General features: G+C 37.4%; 1 protein-coding gene across 1 annotated transcript in view; it reads left to right on the top strand.

The window, feature by feature from the left end:
• The first annotated feature begins 3,202 nt into the window (after nt 1-3,202).
• RNF17 (ring finger protein 17) overlaps nt 3,203-22,989 on the top strand; it is a 53,068-nt gene continuing 33,281 nt past the window's right edge. Inside the window, exons 1-14 of the mRNA XM_069808223.1 lie at nt 3,203-3,913; nt 4,578-4,660; nt 5,364-5,422; nt 6,455-6,510; nt 7,952-8,051; nt 10,246-10,326; nt 11,753-11,853; nt 12,671-12,842; nt 14,237-14,313; nt 16,633-16,707; nt 17,891-18,169; nt 18,283-18,287; nt 19,363-19,440; nt 22,058-22,219. Of these exons, the coding sequence (XP_069664324.1) occupies nt 3,837-3,913; nt 4,578-4,660; nt 5,364-5,422; nt 6,455-6,510; nt 7,952-8,051; nt 10,246-10,326; nt 11,753-11,853; nt 12,671-12,842; nt 14,237-14,313; nt 16,633-16,707; nt 17,891-18,169; nt 18,283-18,287; nt 19,363-19,440; nt 22,058-22,219 (1,405 nt within the window). The 5' untranslated portion in view covers nt 3,203-3,836. The remainder of the gene's footprint in view (nt 3,914-4,577; nt 4,661-5,363; nt 5,423-6,454; nt 6,511-7,951; nt 8,052-10,245; nt 10,327-11,752; nt 11,854-12,670; nt 12,843-14,236; nt 14,314-16,632; nt 16,708-17,890; nt 18,170-18,282; nt 18,288-19,362; nt 19,441-22,057; nt 22,220-22,989) is intronic.

Below are 22,989 nucleotides of genomic sequence, written 5' to 3'. Positions count from 1 at the left end.
AAAGATTCTGGAGAGAAAAGAAAGTAGTAAGTTCAACACCAATGCCACAGAAGAACATACGACTAAAGTGTCCACCATTACATTTACAGATAGTTTGTTGGTTTAAACCAACAGGGTGGATGAGAAAAGTATCTGGCATACTTTGCAATTAATTTCATTTGTAGAAAATTAGATAAATAATAGCTACTGAATATAAGCACCCAATAACCACTACTATGAGTACATGCATATGTAAGAACAGCCACTGACTGCATTGTTAAATGCAAGGATGCAAGGCTCTTGGTATGAATTACGAGAGAACTAAATGCAACAGCAGCTTACAGATCCTGCTGACTGTATGGCTCCAGAAACACTAGTGGTAACACAGGGGAAGGGTGAACACACACCTGTGACCAGAAAAATGCAAGACCTACTTTTTCAGCAACAGCACAGGTTTAGATCAACCTTAACTGGTCATAAAAAGTCATTTTAGGCGCAGTGATAAAAGCAACACATTAACTGAAGGTGAGTAAACAATAACTTTTACTCGAATGACTGTTGCCAGATACTGCAGTTGTAAAAATTAACTATTTATAATGATAGCAACTTCACTGAAGAAAACACCTACTGTAGAGTTAGAGCAGAAATTATGCACATTGGGTAATTCTAGAAATCGCTAACACGTACACCCTGTCTAACAAAAAACCCGACGAACTTGCAAGTCTAATCCCTTTCATAGTATAAGCGACCTAAATCTAGGATACTTCAGAAAGATAATTATAAATACTATGAGCCAGAAAATGTGGGTGAGGAGTTAAGTACAGCATTTCCCTCAGGTATCAGTGTCTCTCTGTGAGACCACCACAATGTTTTGAGATTACTTGTCTAACTCATGTAAATCTTAGAAACCAGATAATTCAGTTGTTAATGCTACGTAATTAGCATTTCATTGATGAAATCATACTTCCAATACACCTGCACATCCCCTATCTACTAACTTTTCTGAATCACTGCATTTGGCCCTGTCTGCAGTAATATAACAGGTCTCCTTCCTTCTCCAAACTCACATGCAGCCCTTCACGTAACAGAGGAAAATGTGATGTAATCCCATGGCCACACTACAGGAAAAAGCCGATAGCGATTACGTACCAAATAACTGAGATATACGTTTGCAGAATTTATCATCTAAATGGAAAAAAACCCAAAAAACAAACAAACAAACAAACAAAAAACCCAAGCCAAAACAAACCCCAAACACTAGCCAGGTTTAGTGCATTTAGTCATTAAATTTTGAAAGCAAAAAATCTTGCTCAGAAAGGGCAAGATACAGATGATGAAAAAGGAGGATGAATTTGAAGAAGTAACAACTGGCTGGAAAGATGATCTAGACAATATATATGTGTTTTCAACCTGCATTTGACTATGATTTTTAACTACATTGTTCGCACCAAAGACAACAGTCTCTTCAGTATTATCTTTCCAACACAGTGTACTTTCAACCACAGATAAAGCTAGAGAAGTGGTTGAGATCAGCTTGCGCAAGTAGTAGCGGACGAGTGAGTCCACCCAGGGTTAATCCATGCTGCCATCTCGTGGTTACCCACATTAGAAACACTGACTTTTACATTGCCTGCATTTTAAATACTGTCGTATAAAATTAAAAAACATCAGTAATGTTCTCTGAATAGCTAATGGCACAGACAGAAGGTATTCCTTCTTTTCTGGAAAATTACTGTTTTCTTTTCAGAAATAATGAACCAAGTTGCCGGTTTTGTCTTCAGATTTTCAGAGTGGTATGAGTGCAAAACTGAAGAGGTGCAGTGTATGATTATTTATTCTTTCATGTATAGGCTGACAGCTACAAACAAACGTAATGTATGCATGATATATAACATAACATGTATGTATATCTTTTATAAGTCTTTGCAAAGGCAGAGAGAACAGAATGTGCTGCTATATTTTTATTAATTTTGACAAATTCACAAGCAGAAAATGATAACGAGCATTTGTTGCTATTGTTCACTTAGTTATTAAAAGGAGCTCAAGTTGAATTATAAGCAAGGATTTGCTGTCTTCCCACCAAAGAGCTAATTAGGCCTAATTAGGCTTCTCATCAAAGAGCTAGTTAGGCTACTTTTTAGACAATCCTGTACACTGCTGGTTTAAAATTGCATTCAGACCTTTAACCAAGGCAATCCTTCCTATCATTTGCCTTTCTCTGCTACATCCACAACAGCTCTGCCATCACCTACCCTACATTTTACCCCTCAGCTGTTATTCACTATGTTAAGTAATAAGAGTTAATTTTTAAGTGGGAATCAACACAGAATATGGAAGATAAAGACAAAATTTTGGGTGCAAAAGCTTTTCCTCACCTTTGAAATTGAGGAAGCAATTTCCAAAGCTAAATACAAGTTGAGAAAACTCCTGAGATTTTAACTTCATTGGAGAATCTGACAGAAAAGACAACTGGTATTTATGTGTGATCTTTCAAACTCTGCCTTATTACCCAAGTCAAAACCCCAGCCTAACACTTGGTACATTTAAAATGAAAGGTGTGGGGTAGAACCTAGCTTTACAGCGTGAACTGTGCAAAAATATGAATAACCTAGGTTTTGTTAGGAAACTTGCCTCTTGGAAAGCTGGCCTAGTTCATGATTTGGCAAGTGTCTTAAAAGCTGCAGGGGAAAATCACTGTATTTTTAATTTTAAAATTTAACTATATCTTACTAGACGTGATTTAAACAGAAATCTAGAGATTATCATGCTACGTTTATCACAGCCAAAACAGGAGTGGTAAAACACTGCAAAAACATCTCCTCCTTGTTCTGCAAATAATGACAATCCATGTAGAATAAAGTCACCCCGAAGCATGGGCTTAATGGCTTCTAGCCCAAGAAACACCCTCTCTTCAAAAAAGAACCTCTGGTCTCCCAGCAGATGCAGGGAAGGATCACGCCGAGCAGCGCCTGGCCGACCAGCCCAGCCCAGCCCAGCCCAGCCGCGCCTCAGGACAGCAACATGGCGGTGAAGGCTGCCCGCGCGGGCCATAGCAACCACCACCCTCTCGCCTCGCCGTGATTGGCTGCGATGGGAAGAAGGGCCGACGAAGCGCTCCGTGATTGGTGTAGCGGTTTGGCGCGCAGAGATCACCGGAGGCTGCCGGCGGTGGGGGGGCGGTCGTGGTCCTTACTTCGAGCTGAGGGGAGTCCTGTCGCCGGCGGTCTCGGTATGTCCCTGCTCCGGCCTCTTTACCGGCGGCCTTGCGGCACCTTGCAGCAGCAGTGGTGCTCTGGGCGCCGGCTGGGAGGAAAGAGCACCTCTCTCGTCGAGTAGTAAAAAACAAAAAAAAAAAAACCAACAACAACAACAACAAAAACGCGGGGGAGGTGTAGATGCTGTGTATAAGCAAATACAGAAGGGAAAACAAATGGTAGCAGGCATTAAGGAAGGGAGTCGGGGTCAGTATACATGGTGGATTGCAAACAGGGTGTGAAACTACAGTATTGAGATACTGCAGAAAAGAGGAGTACTCGTATTGAGGATATATGATCAGGAAGGAGGTTTGACGACCAGTAGTGATGTCTCCTGCTGTGTCTGGTAGTGGTAAGGTTAGGGGTGGAGTAGTGTATCTAGTGGAGTAGCTGGATAGTACAAAATAGGCCAGCGGTTTGTTGCATTTAAAAGATTTGCTTTCCAAGGAAAAAATAGGTGTATGGTTTTTGTTAATTTTGTGTGTATCTTTTTCATTTTACTCTGCCAAGTCATTCACACTCTGTAGTGTTTGCTCAAGCAATGAAATGTGTATGTTGTAGAGAATTTGTCACTTTTTTTTTTTTTTAAAGTCAGACACCATCATGAGTAGAAACGAAGAGTTCTCCTTGGTGGATGACAGTAATGAAGAGCTTAAGAGAAGAAAAATGAAAGCTCTAAGGTATGTGAATGTTCATATTACTCTAGTGGCTTTATTTTAAGTTCTGACAATATAATTATCAGGAAATAGTATTGAGGAAATGTAGAAAATAATGTTTGTGTTCTACAGTGTTGCAAGTGAGTCCGTTTTTACGTGTTATGTATGTGTCAAATACGCAGTTTGTGGAAAGTTTTAGCATTTGGACTAGGTTCAGGGAAAAAGAAATTTTAAATGCTTCTTGGGATGTTGTCAAATACTGAGTTATTAGGCTACCAATATCTTGTATTGGTCTGCATGTATATTGTATAAGTAAATAAATCACCATTTGTCTATTCAGTGTTTTTTTAGTTAAATAACTATAGAATGAATATGATGAAAACTGATTATATAACAGTTTATTAATGTTGGTTCTAGTTAACTTAAATGCTGGTTCTGCATACCTAAAAGCTCTAGTACCACCTTTGTGGATGACAAATTCAGTATCATAGAGGTAAATTGCTTTTCATCCAGTTAAAAGAGGATAACAAAATTTTTGTGTGTGCTGTGTGTTTTATTAACTGCACCTTCTTCTACATAATGTCATTTGGTAAAAAGTGATAAGCCTAGTTTTAAGAGAGCTGCAAGTCAGAATTTGTATTTGGTTGATATCTCTAAGGATCCTAAACCTTTACTTTTACTTCTGAAGGCAATGTCTTGAGATACTAAAAGAGGATTTTGCGGAACCAAATCAGAGAAACAGTGATTTGTGTCATGTATCAAAAGCTCTGAGTATGAAAGGTAAGGCTTTTGGATCTTAACTTTTATTTCTAGCAATTTTGTGGTGTAGTATTCACTGTTAATTTATATTTTATGTGGTCTGTTAAAGACAATAGATGGGCTGCCAGATTTGATTAATGCATTGTTTATTTACTACATTTCCAGTACTTTACAAGAACAATCAATACCTTTCTCTTCCCCTCCTGCTGTTTTTGTTGACAAAGCTACTGAAAAGTTTGTTTTAAAAGAAACCTCATTTTTCTGGGATTTTCTGCTTGAGTATCTTTTTTCCAAGAGTTGCAAAATTGTGTTTAGTACATAGTATTTATGGATGCTTTATGAAACAATTTTTTTCCTGTACTATAGGCAAACATTTTGAATGCATGTTTTCTTTTGCATCTTTTTGCCTTACCTTTCACGTTTATCGTGTCCTGAATGTAGTAGCAACGTAATAAGCTAAGCATGCATGTAATACCCTGATCATTAAATGCAATAAGTTTTTCTAATTCCCAGGTAACTTCCATCTCTATTTATCTGGACTTCTAGCTTTCATATTCTGTCATTACAAAAATCAATGTCCAAATTCCTGTTGACTTGATGAATACTATCTAGAAGACAGCTCCCGTGATCATGTATTTCTGTTCCTCTCATTGATTAAGATGCCCTACCGTTAACAACATTCAGTGTCAAGTGTTTCCTATGCTTGCTCTTACAGCATTGCATGATTATGTGAAGGATGAAGACACTGATTTTTTTGGTTTCTCTTCTACAGAAGTAAGTTGATCTAAAACTTTTTTGTTCTGTAGTCACTCTGGTGGCCTGAATAGTAATATTACAGGATCTTTTGAATTTTCATTGAAAGTGATTAAAGCAAGCTTAGGTCCTCTCTGAGGTAAGGGCCTGCACTTTATAACCACCTGCCCCCCAGCAAGTCTTTGCTAGCATTTCTCATTACGCATCGTACCTATGTAGTGCACATCTGATGTTCAAAGTCTGCTTTTAGGGAACGTTTATTTTTACCTCATTAGTTCCCCACATTGCCAGCTCCATTCCACCCTCACCTGCACATAATGTGTAAGGGAGCAACTGGTGCGTATGTACATTTTTGGGGGGGGGGGGGGGGGGAATCTCCCTGTCACCTCCCAAATAAAAGGACTTAAAAGATATATTTTTTTTTTAGAAAGCAACTTCACTTTGCATGGTATTGCATAAGTTATGAATATATTTCTGTTTCTGCATTTCTTAAAAAATGGTCTGTTTGTGAATCTTTTCTGTGTTAATGACATGCTAATGCCATTTGTTTCACACATCTACATTTTGGACAACTATTAAGCACTTTTTAATTTATGCAAAAGATAGGGTGTGGCCATTCTGTTTTTTCTGTTGTGAAGTTCAGATTTAGCCTTTATTGCAAAATACAAATAAGTCAAATCTTTGGAATTAAGCCCTACCATTAAACTTTATTGAAAAAATAAGTTGTCATCAGGTTCAGTAATGCAGTTTGTTAGAAGTTTCACATAATAGTGGGAAAAATACTAAGAGCAAACAAGGAATCATTGTTGCTTTTACTAAGAACACTTAACCATTTGCCACAAGGATACACTGATGGCTACAGAGCTTCGGCTTGGAAGCTGTGTTCTTACACCTCTTGTGGCTCAATTCAACAGCACTAGCTTTGAAGCTTGGTCTCATTGAAATGGGGGGGAGGGGTACTGAAGGTGAAAACAGGCTTATAGAGCATTTTTTGCTGGGACTTGGATTTAACCCTGTATTTGAACTTGCTTTATTTTTCCCCTATGAATGTAGACCAAAACTGATTTTAAAGTTGGGTTGTGCTGTGGCAACTCACAAAGGCTAGCAAGGTAAACCTTTATTAATTCAACTGGGGTTTTTATGTGTTTAGATGCCAGAGTGGGAGGGGACTTGACTGAGCTTGTTTTTCTTGGGCTGATTTTTTTGTTTATTTCTTGTTTTGTTTTGGTTTTTTTGTTGATGTGTTCTTTAAACTTGTGTTCTCGGTATGGGTGTCTAGTACTGTGGGAACACAACTTGCTTGACACTTGAGTACAAATAACATTTCATTGAAAGGCAACAAAAAAACAGTTTGTTTTGGCTTGAAAATGTTTGGAACTGAATTGTTTTGGCTTGAAAATGTTTGGAACTGAATGTTTTAAGCACTGTGGTAGCTTCCTGATAGGGGTTCAGAGGGAGAGTAGAGAACTGCTGAAATGCCAGGCTGTGGTAGGAAGGACTGTATCATTGAAGCGCCTCCTTCCTCCCACCCCCCTGTTGCTCCCATTGCACCTTCTGCTTAGATAACCAGTCACACCCATAAAGATTAGATGCCAGCAATGTTCAGTGGTATTGTCATATCTAAATTACATTCACTTGTTTATTTGTCTAGCCTATGTTAACTTGAAGGACGTCTTAACGTGGGTGTCTTTCCCCCCACTGCCATTGCTGCGGAGATTCGTGTTGATGCAAGTGCAAACAGGCCCAGATAATTCTTATGGATCTGTTCTATACTGATCTGTTCTGTAAGGGAGGTATAGGAAATTTATCTTCTGAGATTGGTGCACGTAATGGGCATCGCTGACCTTGTCCAAAGGAAAATAGAAACTCAAGATTTCATGTATGGCTGTTGGTCTCTGCAGCAGTGTTCTCCAAGTCCTCTCACAGTCTGTAAGAAACAACCAGCTGAGCACAGGAAGAGCAACACAGTGTTTCCTTCCTGTAGTTAGGCTGGTTTATGCAGACTGGTTTTGTGAGAGTCTTGACAGCTGTTTAGCTCCATGTGTATTTTGCAGAAGAGCAGATATAGGTAACCATGCAGCCTTATAAGAGCATGAATATAAGAGCCTTCATAGGAGGTTGTCAGTAGATGGTATCTGTCACGTATTCTAAAGATTTTAACAGCCTAATCAATATCTGATGGGATATCTAAAAGAAAATATTTGGGCAACAAATGAAAAATGAATCCTGGCATGTTAGTAGTAGTCATGCATTTTACTCTCACTGAGGATAAAAATCACTATCACCTACTAAGGTTTTGTTAAGCCTTGCCAAAATTGTCAGATGAAAAATAGTTACTAAAGATTAGTTATAAGATGATGCTAGTAGAAAGGAAAATTTTTGAAAAATGAGGTATCTGTAGTATATCACAGTGCGAATTCTGTTTCAGAAGGTGTGTGTATGTATTTAATGACAGATTTTGAAATACTCAAATTGTGTCTAAAGTATTTGTGGGAAGTTTGATATTTTATTTAAATGTGCAGGTTTTTTCCTTAAAGCTTTGTTTTGCAGGCCCTTCAGTCACAATACTGAAGAGAAAAATGTTCAGCACCCAGTTTATTCAAATGGTGGGCTGAGGGATAAACCAGCTTTAGCTCCATCAGCAGATATGGTGTGTTAATATTGAATTTCCTTATATTCTCACTCGTTACTTTTGTATATGCATAATTAATACTGCACTTCTTAAAACACAAAAACCTTCAGCCTTAATAGTTACACGCTATTATTCTATCTTATCCTAGAATTGATGTGCAGCTACAGTGTTAATGAAATAACTTGACAAAATGAATGCAGCTCAAACCCAACCAGATCATAGCTGAGGAGGGCTAGTGTATTCAGATGGCTATGAAACAATGTATTTTGAATTTAGCTTTTCTGAAAAGACACCCAAGGCTTCACAATATTTAGGTTTGGGGCTTTTTTATTTCTTTTTAAATTCAAGATGGCTGCAAGGCTCATGGAACACATCCTTAAAGTAGTCATTCAGGGCAGCAAGGTTGTTGGACAAATGGTCCTCTCTTGAAACATTTTATTAAGTTTTCTAACTTGGTCTTTCTGAATGAGGTTTGTAAAGTTTAGGCTGGGTGAACTAATGTTGTGGATATTTTAAAATGACAGAATAAAATGGAAATGAATGCTATATCCTGTGCCAGGACCATTTTCTTCTATGGAGATTGTCCTGTACAGTTACCTTGAAAGAATCATAACTTGCAAATGTCTGTCTTGGCTTCTTAGGTAGTTTTGTTATAGTACCTGTTAAAGTTTGAAAATACAAAGTCATAAAGATGCGTCATGTTACTTTAAATGTCAATGTATTACTGTTGACAAAGTATTAAAGGAAATAGCCTGAGGTTATCTTTTGAAGTATCTTGAGTTTGAGGTCATAAGTAGTATTTTGATGGTAGTCAGCTCTTCTGTTGACATAATATTTTCTTTTTTTGGAGAAAGTTGTTGAGAACGAGCTTATGTGAAAACCCACATTTATTGAGATCCTAGCCTAACTGCTACTTACTTTTGTTTCTTAAGTGTTTTTCAGACTGCTTTATTTTGTGGTTGGTGATTACTAGATCTTTGGCAGTATCATTTCTTACATCACTGAATGAGTATACCCATGTCCTTTGAGTTTTGGAAGGATTTTTATTACTGAGTCATTGGTCATAATGAGAACCATGAAGTAGAGAGGGAGCATTGTAATTCCATGACGTTTTTACCTATTATGTCTCCTTGCAGCTGCTTAAAATAGAGTAGGAATAGTTGTCATAGGAAGTATTCCTGACACAGTTAAAGTCATAATAGGAGGAGGGTTTTCTTCACTTTTTCTGCTCCTAGGATGGAGGCTTAATTAATCGGAGATATTCAGATACATTAATTGGAAAGTTGTTCTAGAGATGAAGGTGACAATATCTTTAATAAACTCCATAATGATGTGTGTGTAATTTCTCCCAGATTGTGAGCAGCACTTGCAGATACTTTCACCGGTGTGTGGTCAGAGGCAGAACTATTTCAGGTGTTTGAACTCAAGGCTTTAATTTCTCTGTAGTTTGTGTTTGTTAATACTCGTGAGGAACCCTTTAGAAATTGGAGATGTTTGCATGTTAGTTAAGTTGCCTTTTGGAAAGGTGAACTGATTGCCTAATAGTGACAGACTTACACAGCACCATCCCTGACTTTTGGGGGCATCCCCAGCTGATGATGATCTCATTTTGCTTTTAGCAAAATATCAGCACTCTAACCAGTACTTTTAACACTAGATTTAGTAGTGCCTGTGACAAAAATGAGACACTTCTGTATGTATATTTGCTTCTGTGCCAATTCATATGCAAGTATTTTATTGTCTTTTCTTGTATCAGCATAATACAGAGATCTTATTACATTTTTTTATTTTTGTTAGTTTTCCCCAAATGATATTCCTAAATATTTTACTTTTTTCTAGGCTGTAGTATTCCCATTCTTCAATCTTGCATGTTTTCTTTACTCCTATAAGTAACTTTATTTTGCTTTTCCTTCATGTACTATCTTTTCATTTGGTTTTTGTGTATGGTGTGTGCAAATAAATTGCATGTATTTAACAAACAAAAAAATTTAGAATCCATGTTTCAGAAATACTACAATGTAAACGTTCTCATGTAATTCAGGTGAGCTAAGTATTTTGGCTCTGTTTGCAGCTATAGAGCTGCTCAGAGCCTTACACAGATCATCAGTCACCCACATCAAGTGCTTCTTTGTCAACATAGCAAATGAATATAGCGCATCTTGTCTTCTAGTCATACAAGCAACTTTGTATTCATTGGCAAATCTTTCCCCAGGACAGCAAAACTATGGACGATATTGATGAAGCTTTGTGTGTAGCTATTTGTAATCTAAGCCACTTACATAATGCAGATGAGGTAGGTGAAAATAAGTTAAATAAATCATGAAATATTAAATCCTATCGTTGATTGAAGCTTTTTGTTATAAGTAGTTGCCCATTAACAAGCTATTTAAACATGCTTTTACTGCCTTGGTTTTCACATCTCTTTTATCCTTCAACTGTTTGTGCTATTGCTGTGAATACACAGCTGTTCAAACTCCAGGCTTTAGTCTGGAGTTTACAGACTACAGGAAAGGAGTACGTAACTCTGTGCATAATTTAAAGTTAATAGGTCAATCCATATATTTAGCAGAACCATATATAAGCCAGTCTTTAAGTACTAAGCTTGTGTTTCCTTGGATCAGGGCAAAATTCAGCATTTCTTTTTGCTTTAGCAACTATGCTAACTTTCTAGTTTTCACGTGCCTCTTTCTGGATTTAAAGCTGGAAAAGAAATGGTATGGGCAACAGAAGTAATGATTTTGACAGACACTATGCAAAACATATAAATCAAGTAATGCATTTTCACGCACAGTATAAAATACAGGAAGAATCCTAAAATACTGGATAATGCTGTTAATAGGTTTTACTGAGTAACCTACAAACTTCATCAATGATAATTATTTTATTTAAACTGTAACTCTTATTAAATGTGCTGTGGAAAAGCTTGCAGTTCTGTCTGTGCCATTTAGTTACATTTTATGTGTATTCTAAGATACCCAGGCATAGAAGTGTTTAATGATCAAAAAACTTAAAGCAAATTCGTTCTAGTAAGTGTGGCATGAAGTGTCCTTAGAACCTGCTTTCCATTCCCTTTCTAACTTTTTTTTTTGCAGTGGCCACTCTGTCAGTTAAGCAAAGTCACGTTAAATACCTAATTCATATACTAATAGCATCTTGTAAAAAACTACCATTACAGCAGCTCTAATATAATAACTCATGCATGCAACTGTGGTCTTCCAACAGCTTTTCAACAAAGACTGAGAATTACCAAAGCAGTGTTGCATTACTGAGATTTTTTTTTTTCCATAGTCTCTTCATTAAATGTAACTATAGTGACAAAACCAATGCTTAGCCAGAGGAAGAATCTTTTTTTTTTTTCTTTATGCTCACAATGAGTTTAAAAAAACAGTAGAAATCTTAGCATGCTAATTACCTGTGTATGGTGCTGTATTAGAATGTCAAGTAAGGAAGGTGAGGCAGTGTGCCCAAGATTTGTGTGTTTCTTGCCTCAATGGACCTAAAGACTTCAGTTGGTGTGAGGATCCAGATAGCGTGAGCTGATTAAAGTTAGAGAAATCAAAGGGATTAATCAGCTATAATTGGTTTAAGCGTCAATCCTGCTGGTGTATTGATCACTGTCTTACTGTTCATTGCTTCTGTTCTGTTCTGAATTAGAAAAAAAAATAATATGAGAATAATGAAATAATAAATGCATGTTTATTCAATACTGAATGAAATAGATGCTGGAATACTTGGAATTGAAAGTGAAGCAGGAAGGAGACAAAGTTGGAGAAACTGCAGATAGAACGTTTGATGAACTTATTACTTCTCTCCTCTCAAGGTAGTAATCTGGTTTGTAGGATGGTGGGGGTGAGTTATTTTTATCAAGAAGTTGTTTCTAATTCAGATAAAATAATTGGAAATAAAATTTCAGTCTTCCTTGTAGCAGTATTTCATAATACCTGTCTCTAAATTTTGTGCAATATTTTTGCCCTTTCATAGTGGCATTTTGGAGCTGGTTTGCATGGTTGGAAAACAGTAGCTTATGCAGCCTCTGCTCTTTAAAAAAAGAAAAAACTTAGTCTTATTTATGTTAGTTTTCTGAAATATCTCAGTTTTGAGGGTTTTTTGATACTGCCATTAGTGGATGATCAGTTTAACAGCAAGAATAACTTTTTGTCTTTCTGCACATTTTCAAGCTGATAGAAGCCCAAGGACACTTTATTTCTTTATTTACAAAAATACTTATATCTTCAGGTTTGGGGGGGAGGGGAGTGAAAGCTTAAGATTCCAGAAGAGCCCCTGAGAGGGGGATCTGATCTCTTCATAGACTGAATTATAAAATCCAACTGTTTAGTTTTCAGTTGGATGCGTATGGAAAAATCAGGACGCTTGAATGGAAGAGTGCTTTAAACATTCAATAAAAAAATGTTTCTCCAAACAAAGTGGCTTTTCAGTGTGAACTCTTAACTTTTGTGGTTCCTCCGATCATTAAGTGGGCTTTCCATGCTTTTCACTGTTAGAGGAAAATAACATTTCTGTGTGAGATGTATCCACTTTATATTGAGGTATAACTGGCAGTTGTGTGTTATAGTTGAAATTGGAATCTGTATGGCTGAGTGCTTATTAAATTCTGAAAAGTAATGTTTTTAATACAGGAAAAGGAAATTGTGTGCAGAAATAGTGAAGACCATCAACAGCTACAGTGCTGGTATCGCAAAAGTTAAGGAAGTCATTGAAGAGAAGAAAAAGTGCTTGATTGGTGCCATTAGGATTGCAAAGGAATTAAAGATTACACCTTCTGTAAGAACCTATTGTGATCTCGCTCAGGTAGTTAAATTCTTATACTGTGAAGTAATTTTTAATGAATATATTCAAATTTGGATTGAAAATTTCTGTGATCCGTCTTTCAGTTTGCTGACTTTAATATTGAGATTTTTTCACTAATGTATTCTTACCCCACCTCTACACATGCACACAGAGAGTTTATATTTGGTCTTGGTCACAAATTAGGGTCTGGCAACTGATGTGAAACAAAAAAAGATGATTCTTGCCTTGAAGAGTTGCTATCTGAAACAGCAAATGGAGGGGGAGGACAGGAAAACTGTGACACAGTTTTCACAGATCAGTGAAAGGGCAGTGTTTTCAGCACTTCAGAAGCCTCTTCAGCCTTTCCCATTCCCATTCCAGAGCTCTCCCAGCCTTCTCACTGAAATACTCCAGAATTATTAGCCATGCTGCCCTGATCCTCTTGGTTCCAGGCCTTTACTTCCATTCTTCCTCCGCATCATATCTGCTGTTCCTAGAAACCCACACTATCTGCTGGCTGTATCAGGTCCATCCTGTGAAATCTCCTGTCTCTGACAACAGAGAGGAAAAGATGCTTGGAGGAAGAATCGAAGAACCTGGGCGTTTAGTGAGTAGAGGAAGTTGAAGGTTAAGGATTTTATAATTGGTAGGATACATCAGGGTTGTTACACTGACTAAACATTACCTCATTCTGTCATAAGCTTGTGTAATGCTTCCTTGAATGTCTTCATAATGCTTGTGGCTGTGTGTGTACATATGTACCTTATACGTGTGTATTCATACACAGTGGCAGTGAGTTCCACGTTTTAATATTTAAAATGAGTTGTACCTAAAATAGCGCGCTCTGTTCTTTCTAAATGCGCTATCCAGTAATTTCATTTAGAGCCTTTGTAGTCCTTGTATTGAGAAAAATAATTAATAACTGGTCTCATCATTCTTTCAAATAGTGTGATTTTTAGACTGTCGTGTTCCCTGTGTCCAGTTGTCACTTTCTGTGTGAATAAACTTAGTCTGTCTCATCTGACCCAGAAAAATAAGTCTGATCCCTCCTTTTTTCTGTCACTTGCCTCCACCTTGCCCAGTATGACTTTTGGGAGCTGGCATCCACCACTGTCCTCCCATAGGCCAACCTTCTTACTTAGAAGTCACCTTCTAGTAGCTGTTCATACAAAAGGAAAATCTGGCTCCTGCATCTGTTCACATGCTAACATTAAAAAATCCCCAACCATTAGGTCTTACCAATGTAAGAAGGCATAATTGAGAAATGGCTATTGGCCGTTAATGAGTAAGCTCTCAGTTTTTTTTCTGTAAAATTAAAGATGTCATACTCTGGCTTTGTCATGCTGTAGATAATAGGCGCCTGTATGATCTGCTTTTTGTATAATAGAAGCTAAGACTGTACTTCTTAATTTCAGGTTATTTATAATTTAAAGTTGCCAGTTGAGGCTGAGCTCTCAAGAGTGAATAGTTTGAAGGAAAAAATATCTCCAAGGTAAATGACTGGAGTGGGAGGTATATTGGGAGGTAAATGGGTGCACTGGTTATCTTAATTACAAAATCTGTTCATTTAACAGTTAAACAGCAGAAATCGAGCTGCTTCATTTGCATTTTACTGAAAAACTACTAGTTCAGATGTATACAAACTCATCACTAACTGCACAGTAGCCTTCATCTGAGGATCAGGGAGAAAGCACATACAGTTTGCTGCTATGTAAACAAATATATATGCATTTAGAAAATTCTTGACAGGCTTCTGCCACTTTTTAAGCTTCCTCTCCTTCCCTTGTAAGTAAAAATAAATTGGTGAAATAATAGCTTATTTTTTTAAATTTAATCTGTTTCTTACCTTCAGGAAAGGCTTAAATGCTTTTTGGGGCACTGAAGTCTAAGAGGAAATTCGTGGGAAATCCAAATTACCATGTTGCCCTCCTTGAAATTGACAAATACAATTTCTGTGCCAGAAATGAGCAAGAAAACATGTCGTGGTTGTGGTACAGCTGCCCTGTGCAGCTTGGTCATAAGGCTGGTTGGAGTACTGTTATCCTAGTGTATAAAGGCCACATTCAGGAACGATGAAGGAGGGACAGAACAAAGATGGTGTTAGGTTGGAACATATTGGGGATCCCATTATATTTCAAGACATGGAGCTAGTCTGGGGGATAGAGTGGTTGTGTGCCATCAGATTCTGACTGGCACAGAGGAATGAAGCTCAAAGTTGATTACTTGCATGCAAAGTGTGAAAAATTATCATAGAATTATTTAGGTTGGAAAATACCCTTAAGATCGTTGAGTCCAACTGTTAACCTAATGCTTCCAAGTCCACCACTACACCATGTCCCTAAGCACTGTGTCTTCGTGTCTTTTAAATCACAGAATCATAGAATGGTTTGGGTTGCAAGGGACCTTTAAAGGTCATCTAGTTCAACCCCTGCAATGAGTGGGGACATCTTCAACTAGATCAGGTTGCTCAGAGCCCTGTCCAACCTGACCTTGACTGTTTCCAGGGATGGGGCATCTACCACCTCTCTGGGCAACCTATTCTAGTGTTTCACCACCCTCATTGTAAAAAATTTCTTGTATCTAGTCTGAATCTACCCTCTTCTAATTTAAAACCATTACTCCTTGTTCTATTGCAACAGACCCTGCTAAAAAGTCTGTCCCCACCTTTCTTATAAGCCCCCTTTAAGTACTGAAAGGCTGCAATAAGGTCTCCCTGGAGCGTTCTCTTCTCCAGGATAAATGGCTCCAACTCTCTCAGACAAATGCCTCCCGGAATGGTGACTCAACCACTTCCCTGGGCAGCCTGTTCCAATGCTTGACAAAAATTATGACTCCTCCTGTTGTATGTTAGTTGAGTCATTAGAATATGCATAGAGCAATATTTAAAATCATCTTTTAGTAAACTCGGTGACTTGGTGGGTAGGGCCTAATTTGAAGATAATGTCAGCAGTGATTGAGAATTTCAGAGAAGCCTTGTTAGATGCACAATGGCAACCTCCCAACCTAGAAGAAAGCTAAAACATGACAAGATCAAATTTGTTTGCATTGGAAGACCTTTCAAGAACTTGAACAAAAGAGGGGAAAAAATTTGATGAAAGATGAGTATAAAGGCCTCCTGTGCTGGCACTGCTCCAAAATAACACCAAAGGTGAAAAAATCACAGCTAGGTGGTGCATAGGAGTTGACGCACATTCTGTAGATATAAGATACTGTACAACGAAGAGTAAATACATTCCTGAAGGGGTGGGGAGAATAAAAGATGGACTGCTTACACTTCAGTTTTCACAAATGGTTCATTATAACTGGACAGCAAAGGGAAGGATTTGATTGAATGAAGTTGTATTTACAGTTCCGTTAGCCTAATTGTAAAAGTACTTAAAAGATTTTGCTAGCTTTCATCAGTAAAGGAAACAGTTGTTCATTAGTGTAGCAATAAACAAAAAGAACATACATTTTGGACTTCAGGTATGGTTTTGTTCTTCAGGACTGTTGGAGAATTCTTTCTCTCTGTGCAGAATAATTTATTGAACTAAACTGGGTGTGGGTGCGAAAACTCATTAAGTGAATATTGGAGTACTCTGCATGAGAGAGAAAGCAAAAGGCAAGAGAGTTTTTAAGTATGAATGTGAAGATATGAGAAACCAAATCTATTGTTAATGGGAGTGGAAGAATGAAACTGGAGTAGGTAATTAATCTCTTATTTTGCCCCTCTATGAATATTGTGCTGAAATATGTCATATATCTCAAGACTGCCAAGAGTGATTTAGGTATTTATGTTACCTTCCGTAATATTTCTTCTTCTTCTCTCGAGATTTTTCCTAAACACTGATGAGATTACATCTTTGTTAAAAAATTTGGGCAAGATTGAATGGGGAACAGCAGGGCCGTAAGTATTTTTTAATAAAGAGGTTAGATAGAGTAACTTACCTGTTCTTCTAATGGTTAAGTATTTATTGGAGATTAAATAAAAATAAAAAAAATCTGTATATGCTTAGGGGTTTCTAAGAGTATAAGGAAACAAAGCAAAACTTCAGATGCTGGTATTTCAATCAGCATTCCAATTAATCTGGTTAGTGTTTCAGTTGTGACATTTCAGTTTTACTTGTGTTTCACCCAACTATATTTCAGTGTATCACTCGAGTTATCAAGATTTTTTTATGCTGTGTGCTTTTCAGCTTTGGCTGGCATTTAATGATACAATCATAGAATCATTTAGGTTGGAAAAGACCTTTAAGATTATAGAGTCCAATCGTAAACATAACACTGCCGTGTCCACCACTAAACCGTGTCCCTAAGCACCACGTCTACATGTTCATAGTAAACGTTATAGAGATGTTTATCATTTCAGCATATGAAAATTACTTCATATAAGTGTAAATAAATCTAAAATTAACAGCAAATACTGAAATTTGTAGTATTTCTACTTCACAGTCTAAATACTGATTGCATCAAATGCCAAAAGAAATTACTTAAAATGAACTTGAACCAGAAAAAAACTTGTTTTAAAAATTACAATTGTTTTTATTTTATTAGTCCTCTTTATTTATTTTTCCTTGCAGTCTTTGACAAGAACTTGAGAAAATAGAATAGAGTTGCTGTTATGGCCATCGTAGTTAGCACTGGTTATGTTAAAAAAGGCTTACTGCATACTGTAATATTTTAAAATCCTCCAGGTTACAGTGAAGAGTAACTGTTAGTACAAAAGCATCTGACATGCCTTTTGCTTTTAAGGTGAACTATCTATCACATTATTAACATTTTTTTCAAATAGTTTGTATTTGTACTTGTGGTCTCTGATCATTTAAGCAGAGGTAGCTCTTGTACTGAGCTGTGCCTAAGAATATGTGCCATTTCTATGCCAATCCTTCTTAGGCTTCAGAAATCATGTTACTGTTTTTGTTGTCTTGGTACTCAAAAACATAACACAGTTTATTTCAGTAAGCTCTTATGAGGTGTTTTCTTAACACAGTGATATGTTCTTAATAAAACCTTTGCTTTGACTTGTCCTTTTCTGAAAACAGACTGGATTGTATTAATTTGTCTCCAAATAAATGTTTTTCCAAATGTAGTGAAGATAATGTACAACACAGTCTTATCCTTGATGACAAAGAAGAAAAACCAGGCTGCTATACTCAATCATCTGTAGAGAATATTTTTCCAGTACTTAGCAGAGAAAGTAAAATAAAGGCTCTTGAAAATAAACTAGGTGTTCACAAAGAAGTGAAAAATACTCAAGTACAAGAAACGCTTCCTATGATACGTCATCAGAGTATTCCTGCACTACCCAAATCTCCATCCAGCCCTGATGTCATAATAGAAGAAATATTTGAAGATGACCTGGAAAGTAAGTTTCTTAATACCTGATGCTTTCAGTGTTCTGTTGTCAAGTATGATATTATTTATGTTCTGTATTGTATTGTGTGTTTGTAGTTATACCTAGCTCATAAAAAGATCATTAAAGAACTCGTATTTCGTTTTATCTTCCTTTGAGCTAGCATTGTTTCTTTTTTGTCCTCCTTCAGCTTAGCTTAGTGAAAACTTTCTTATAAGTCCTCTCAAAGAGGAGTCATAAGTTCCTGTGTCTGCCTGGATGATTTTCTTTAACTCTTAGTTACTACGGTCCCCCTCAGAGTTTCTGACATTGGCTCCTGGAGAGTGCTTTTCTGGCAGGTCCCTTGGCTTCCTGAATCTTCTGCCAGGGTATTGTCCTATGTTAACTGGCAGTAACTATTAGGTTCCTCAGCTTGTCAGGTTTTCCCTGGACTGTAGTAGTAAGAGTGTAGCTAACAGGTCCAGGAAGTGATCCTTCCCCTCTGGTAGGCTCATGTGAGGCTGAGTCTGGAGTACTGTGTCTAGCTTTGGACCCTGCAGTACTGAAAGTCACTGTCATACTGGAGTGAGTCCAGCAGAGCCTACCAAGCCGGTGCCAGGAGGAACTCAGGGGTAGGGCTGAAGGTGTTAGGAACAAGTTGGAACATGGAAATTCAAGTTAGATAATAGGGGGGGAATAGATAGATGCATCCCCCAGTATAATTAAGATGCTTAACTTCAGTGTTCTGTGTCCACAACATATCTAGAAATTCCCTGTGATTAGTAATGCTTGGGGAGGATGAGGGAGAGGGTAGGGGTGGTATGCGAGAGTAATTGTGGTAGCATATAGCTGTGATCAAGGTGAAGTAAATTTCAGAGCTTGGGCACAACTGTCTAAAATAGCATATTATAGAATCCCCGTGGACTTCACAAAACTCTTGTCAGAACAAAATCCCTTCAAACTGCAGTGTTACATGAATTTTGCATGTCTTGAATCTTAAGAATTTTAATGATAGTTTTATAATCTTGGAATTAGCATGTGGGCTGGCCATGTGCACATGTTCACTGTGTGTGCCTCTGTTACAGTCGTATCAGATATGGGAGTTTTTGCCTTTGCAGTATTCTTACAATACATGTAATTTCTCTTTACTGTGTTTGCTGCTTTACTACATAACGTATAAATACTTAAGTAACCTAATTCACTAAACTTTTCTCCCAAAACAATAAACAGAGTTTCCCACAGAATATCATGCTGATGAACAGAGGAAGAAACTCTTCAAGAAGGAAACGCCTCTTCAACACAAAGCTGGTTAGTGTCTTTCCTATCTGGTAAATGGTTTAGTTCACTAGAAGGGACCCATTCTCTCAGCAGTGAGAGCAGACACAGGAATTTGTTGGAGAGTTGGACACATATGTTAGCATTCCAGTTCAGTCAGGAAGGTGCTAGGAAGCAGATCTCCTGACCATCCCTAGTTAGCATGCATTTGCTCACATGTAAGAGCAGACTTGGGGCACATGAATTGATTTCCCTCCAGTTAAAACTAGTTTGAGAGGTGCTTACAGTGCAGATGTCATTCTTAGTACCAGCAGTTTTGCTCTGCAAAAACGCTCCCTGGCCTGCTCTCCTCGCTAATGTAAAGACTATATCGTCTTTTAGATTTGCCATAAAACCATGTAGTTGGAAGATGCAATACAGGAAGTCCCAAGCAGCTTTCAGAAACTCAGTGTTGGCAGTGTTTCTCAACACCTGGCAGATACTTGACATAATGACTGCAGTGCTTGCTGTGAACAGTGAGACCCATTTCTTAGTAGTTTATATACTGAATTTTGAACTGTTGTCTTGTTCTCACTCTATCTATGTTTGGTTTTCTAAATTGTGAGTGAACAGATAAATGTACAAAACAGAGGGTAGTTTGAGGAAATAAGTTACTTCAGAAATTCTGTAGGCACAGTTTGTGCAGTGCTTTGAGCTTTGTTCATTGTTGAGTGTAGATGGTAATGAAGAGTAAAAGTCACAGTATTGGGAAAGAAAGAAACTAGCCTAAGAAGTTGACAGAGGAAGAAGCGCTGCTGCAAAAAGATGTGCCTTAATCTAGGACACAAAATAGTATTAGAAAAGAAAAACGATTAAGGAAACTGCATTTTTGTTGTTTGGTTGGGTTTTTTTAACTTCAGAGTCATATAAATGCGCCTTCCCCTGACAATTTCCTGTCCAATAACTTCTGAATTCACTGGCTGCTCTTAATGAGACTTGACAAAGCTTTAGGGGTTTTGAGCAGTTTAAGTCCATAACAAATTCTGTGGAAATAAGTAGTTAGTAGAGAAATTCTTCTAATGCTCATACTGAAGTTAGTGTAGTGTGTGCTCACCCTTTATTAGATATCCAAGAATTTGCATGGAGAGAAGAGAAACACCTCACAGCTATTACAGTTGTGTGATGTTTGAGCCTTACCAGACACATAAGTTTGAGTATCTCTCACATATACACTAGAAGAACAACATCTCAAGAGGTGAAATGATCACAGTTACGTGATATGATTGTTTTTATCAGTAATATGCTAAAATAAGTATTTTGTGCAACACTGGATCTTTTTGGATTATGGGAAGCAGAATTTGAAGTTTGATATAATGAGGTTTTCATTCTCTCTTGCTAGTAGGGTTAGTTATCAGATGAATAATATTTGATAAATTTTTCAAATCCTTTTCAGGCAGCCATGGTTTGTTGGGATTTTTTTGTTTGCATTTAGTTTAAGGAACATAATCAAACCTTTTAAAGACATCTCTTCTGGATCCGTCTGGCTTTAGTGATCCAGAACTGGCCCAGCTCCTGTTACTGTTCTTGGCTGGAGGTATCAGCCTCCACTGATGTAGTGAAGCAGCTGTTAATATGTGCTTTTCCTGCTCTACTTGAGACAGGCTAGCTGACTCATCACATCATTGGAGATGGTGACCAGGGGTAATCCAGAAGAGTTAGTGTACCTATAGGTGAAATCTTTTGAGTCATTCAGACTTTTTACTCAGATACCATCTTTTCCACTGGAAATGCCCAAGAGTAATCTTGCATCTGTTCTGGACACTGCATTTCCTAAACTTAGAGGCACAGTCCTGTGTACATGCTCAGAATGTTTCAAATGCCAGATTCTTTGTATCATCTTTCACCCACCATCAATTGTAGTTCAGAGATGGGCACAGAGATGGCAGTGCTCTGGGATGCTGCAAATATGTCTGTTTGCTGTCCCCTGGTCAGTCACACAGGAGGCATTGGATCTGGATCGTGCTATCTACTCCTGCAGGACGTTTTGTGGTGTAAAATACTTGTGTAGGAGTTGAGTTGCTGGGCTTCTAAAACCTTCTGACCCATTCACCACCTTCAGTGAGTAGCTTCGGAAAGAGAAACCTGCATTTTGGATCCCAAATCAAGGGAGGTACCTGCAGTACAAAGGATTTGGATGCTTAGTCAGAAGTACTGTCTTATATAGGGTCACCTCTTGGCTAGCTTCAGGTCATTGTTTGATCTTTATGTATTATCACTGAATAACTATACAAAAGTGCTTAGTATACCTGTTCTTAAAAGTAGGAGACTTAATCTCTCTAATTTGCTTTCTAGAAGCTTCCTATTTCTCTTGTTAAATAGAGGGAATACAAACTCTGAATTACCTACGTAAATTCAGGCTACCAATTTGTAAGCAGCAAGACAGCCTTTTGTTTTGCAGGGTAGCATAAGGGAGGTAATTCAAAGGAGTGGATTTAATCAGAAAGCAAACATGGTAACTAGTTTGAAACAAGTGTGAGTAGACTTGTCAGATTAAAAGCTATTTGAGGTAATGTTATCATGATTAATGCAACATAAACCCAGTCACATGTCTAATAATATCTGTTGGAGTCACTTGGAGAGTGTTTAATAATCTGTTTTATGTCTTACTCAGGTTTGACAGAGCTAGTGTTTGTAAGCCATGTTATAAATCCATGCCACTTCTATGTTCAGAGATACTCACAGAAGAAAGAAGCAGGGGTTTTGGAGAAGAAATTGAAAAACTTTTGTTGTAAAAAGAGTTCTTATCTCTTCTCTTCAGATGTTTTGGAACTAGGTAAATTATTAATTTCTAAAGGTCTACGTTAGCTTAAAATACTCTCTTGCAGTATGTCTTCCTTAATATAATATTCTTTCCCCCACCCCCCTTTACATAGTAAGCTGTCCTTATATGTTCTGGGACCTCAGTTAATGGTTTTTGGGAAATATTGTACATACACATTGTTCAGTAAAGTGGACTTTTATTAAAGCATATAAACAAAAATGATAGAAGTAAAAAAGACTGCAGTTCTTCACAACTTCAACAAATGGAGTGCTTAGAGTAACCAGCAGTTGAAACACCTGGCTGTAAACTTAGTGTTTTCCAGCATGAAGTGGTAATTGTTAACTGACAGTTTTTTCAGTATACTGATTTTAATGACGAGCCTAGTTCTTCCATTACTTCAATAAATCATGCAAGCAACATTCCCTTCAAGTGGATAGGTGATTTTTTTAAAGTTCACTAACTGGATAAAAACCATTCTAGAAGTAAAAATGAAAGACAATAATACATTGCTAAATCATTAAAATTATTTTCTACCCCACATGTTGACAATGTTACTCACTTCTAGAAGGTGTTTAGAAAACTGATAAAAAATACATAATAGCCCTCAACTTCAATGTTTTTTTGCCACTTTACTAAGAGGTATAGAAAGTTTGCCAGAAATTACTTCTTAATACAAGCCAGACACCTCCTAGCCTTACAGACATTGTGTGAATGAATGTGGGGAGAAAGCTTCTGGTGGCTATCGAGACAAGGTTTTTAATGTCTTTGTGTCTTTATTTTAG

The sequence above is a fragment of the Haliaeetus albicilla genome, chromosome 20 (genome assembly GCF_947461875.1).
Source record: "Haliaeetus albicilla chromosome 20, bHalAlb1.1, whole genome shotgun sequence".
NCBI lineage: Eukaryota > Metazoa > Chordata > Aves > Accipitriformes > Accipitridae > Haliaeetus > Haliaeetus albicilla.
This window is presented reverse-complemented; position numbering and strand designations above follow the sequence as displayed.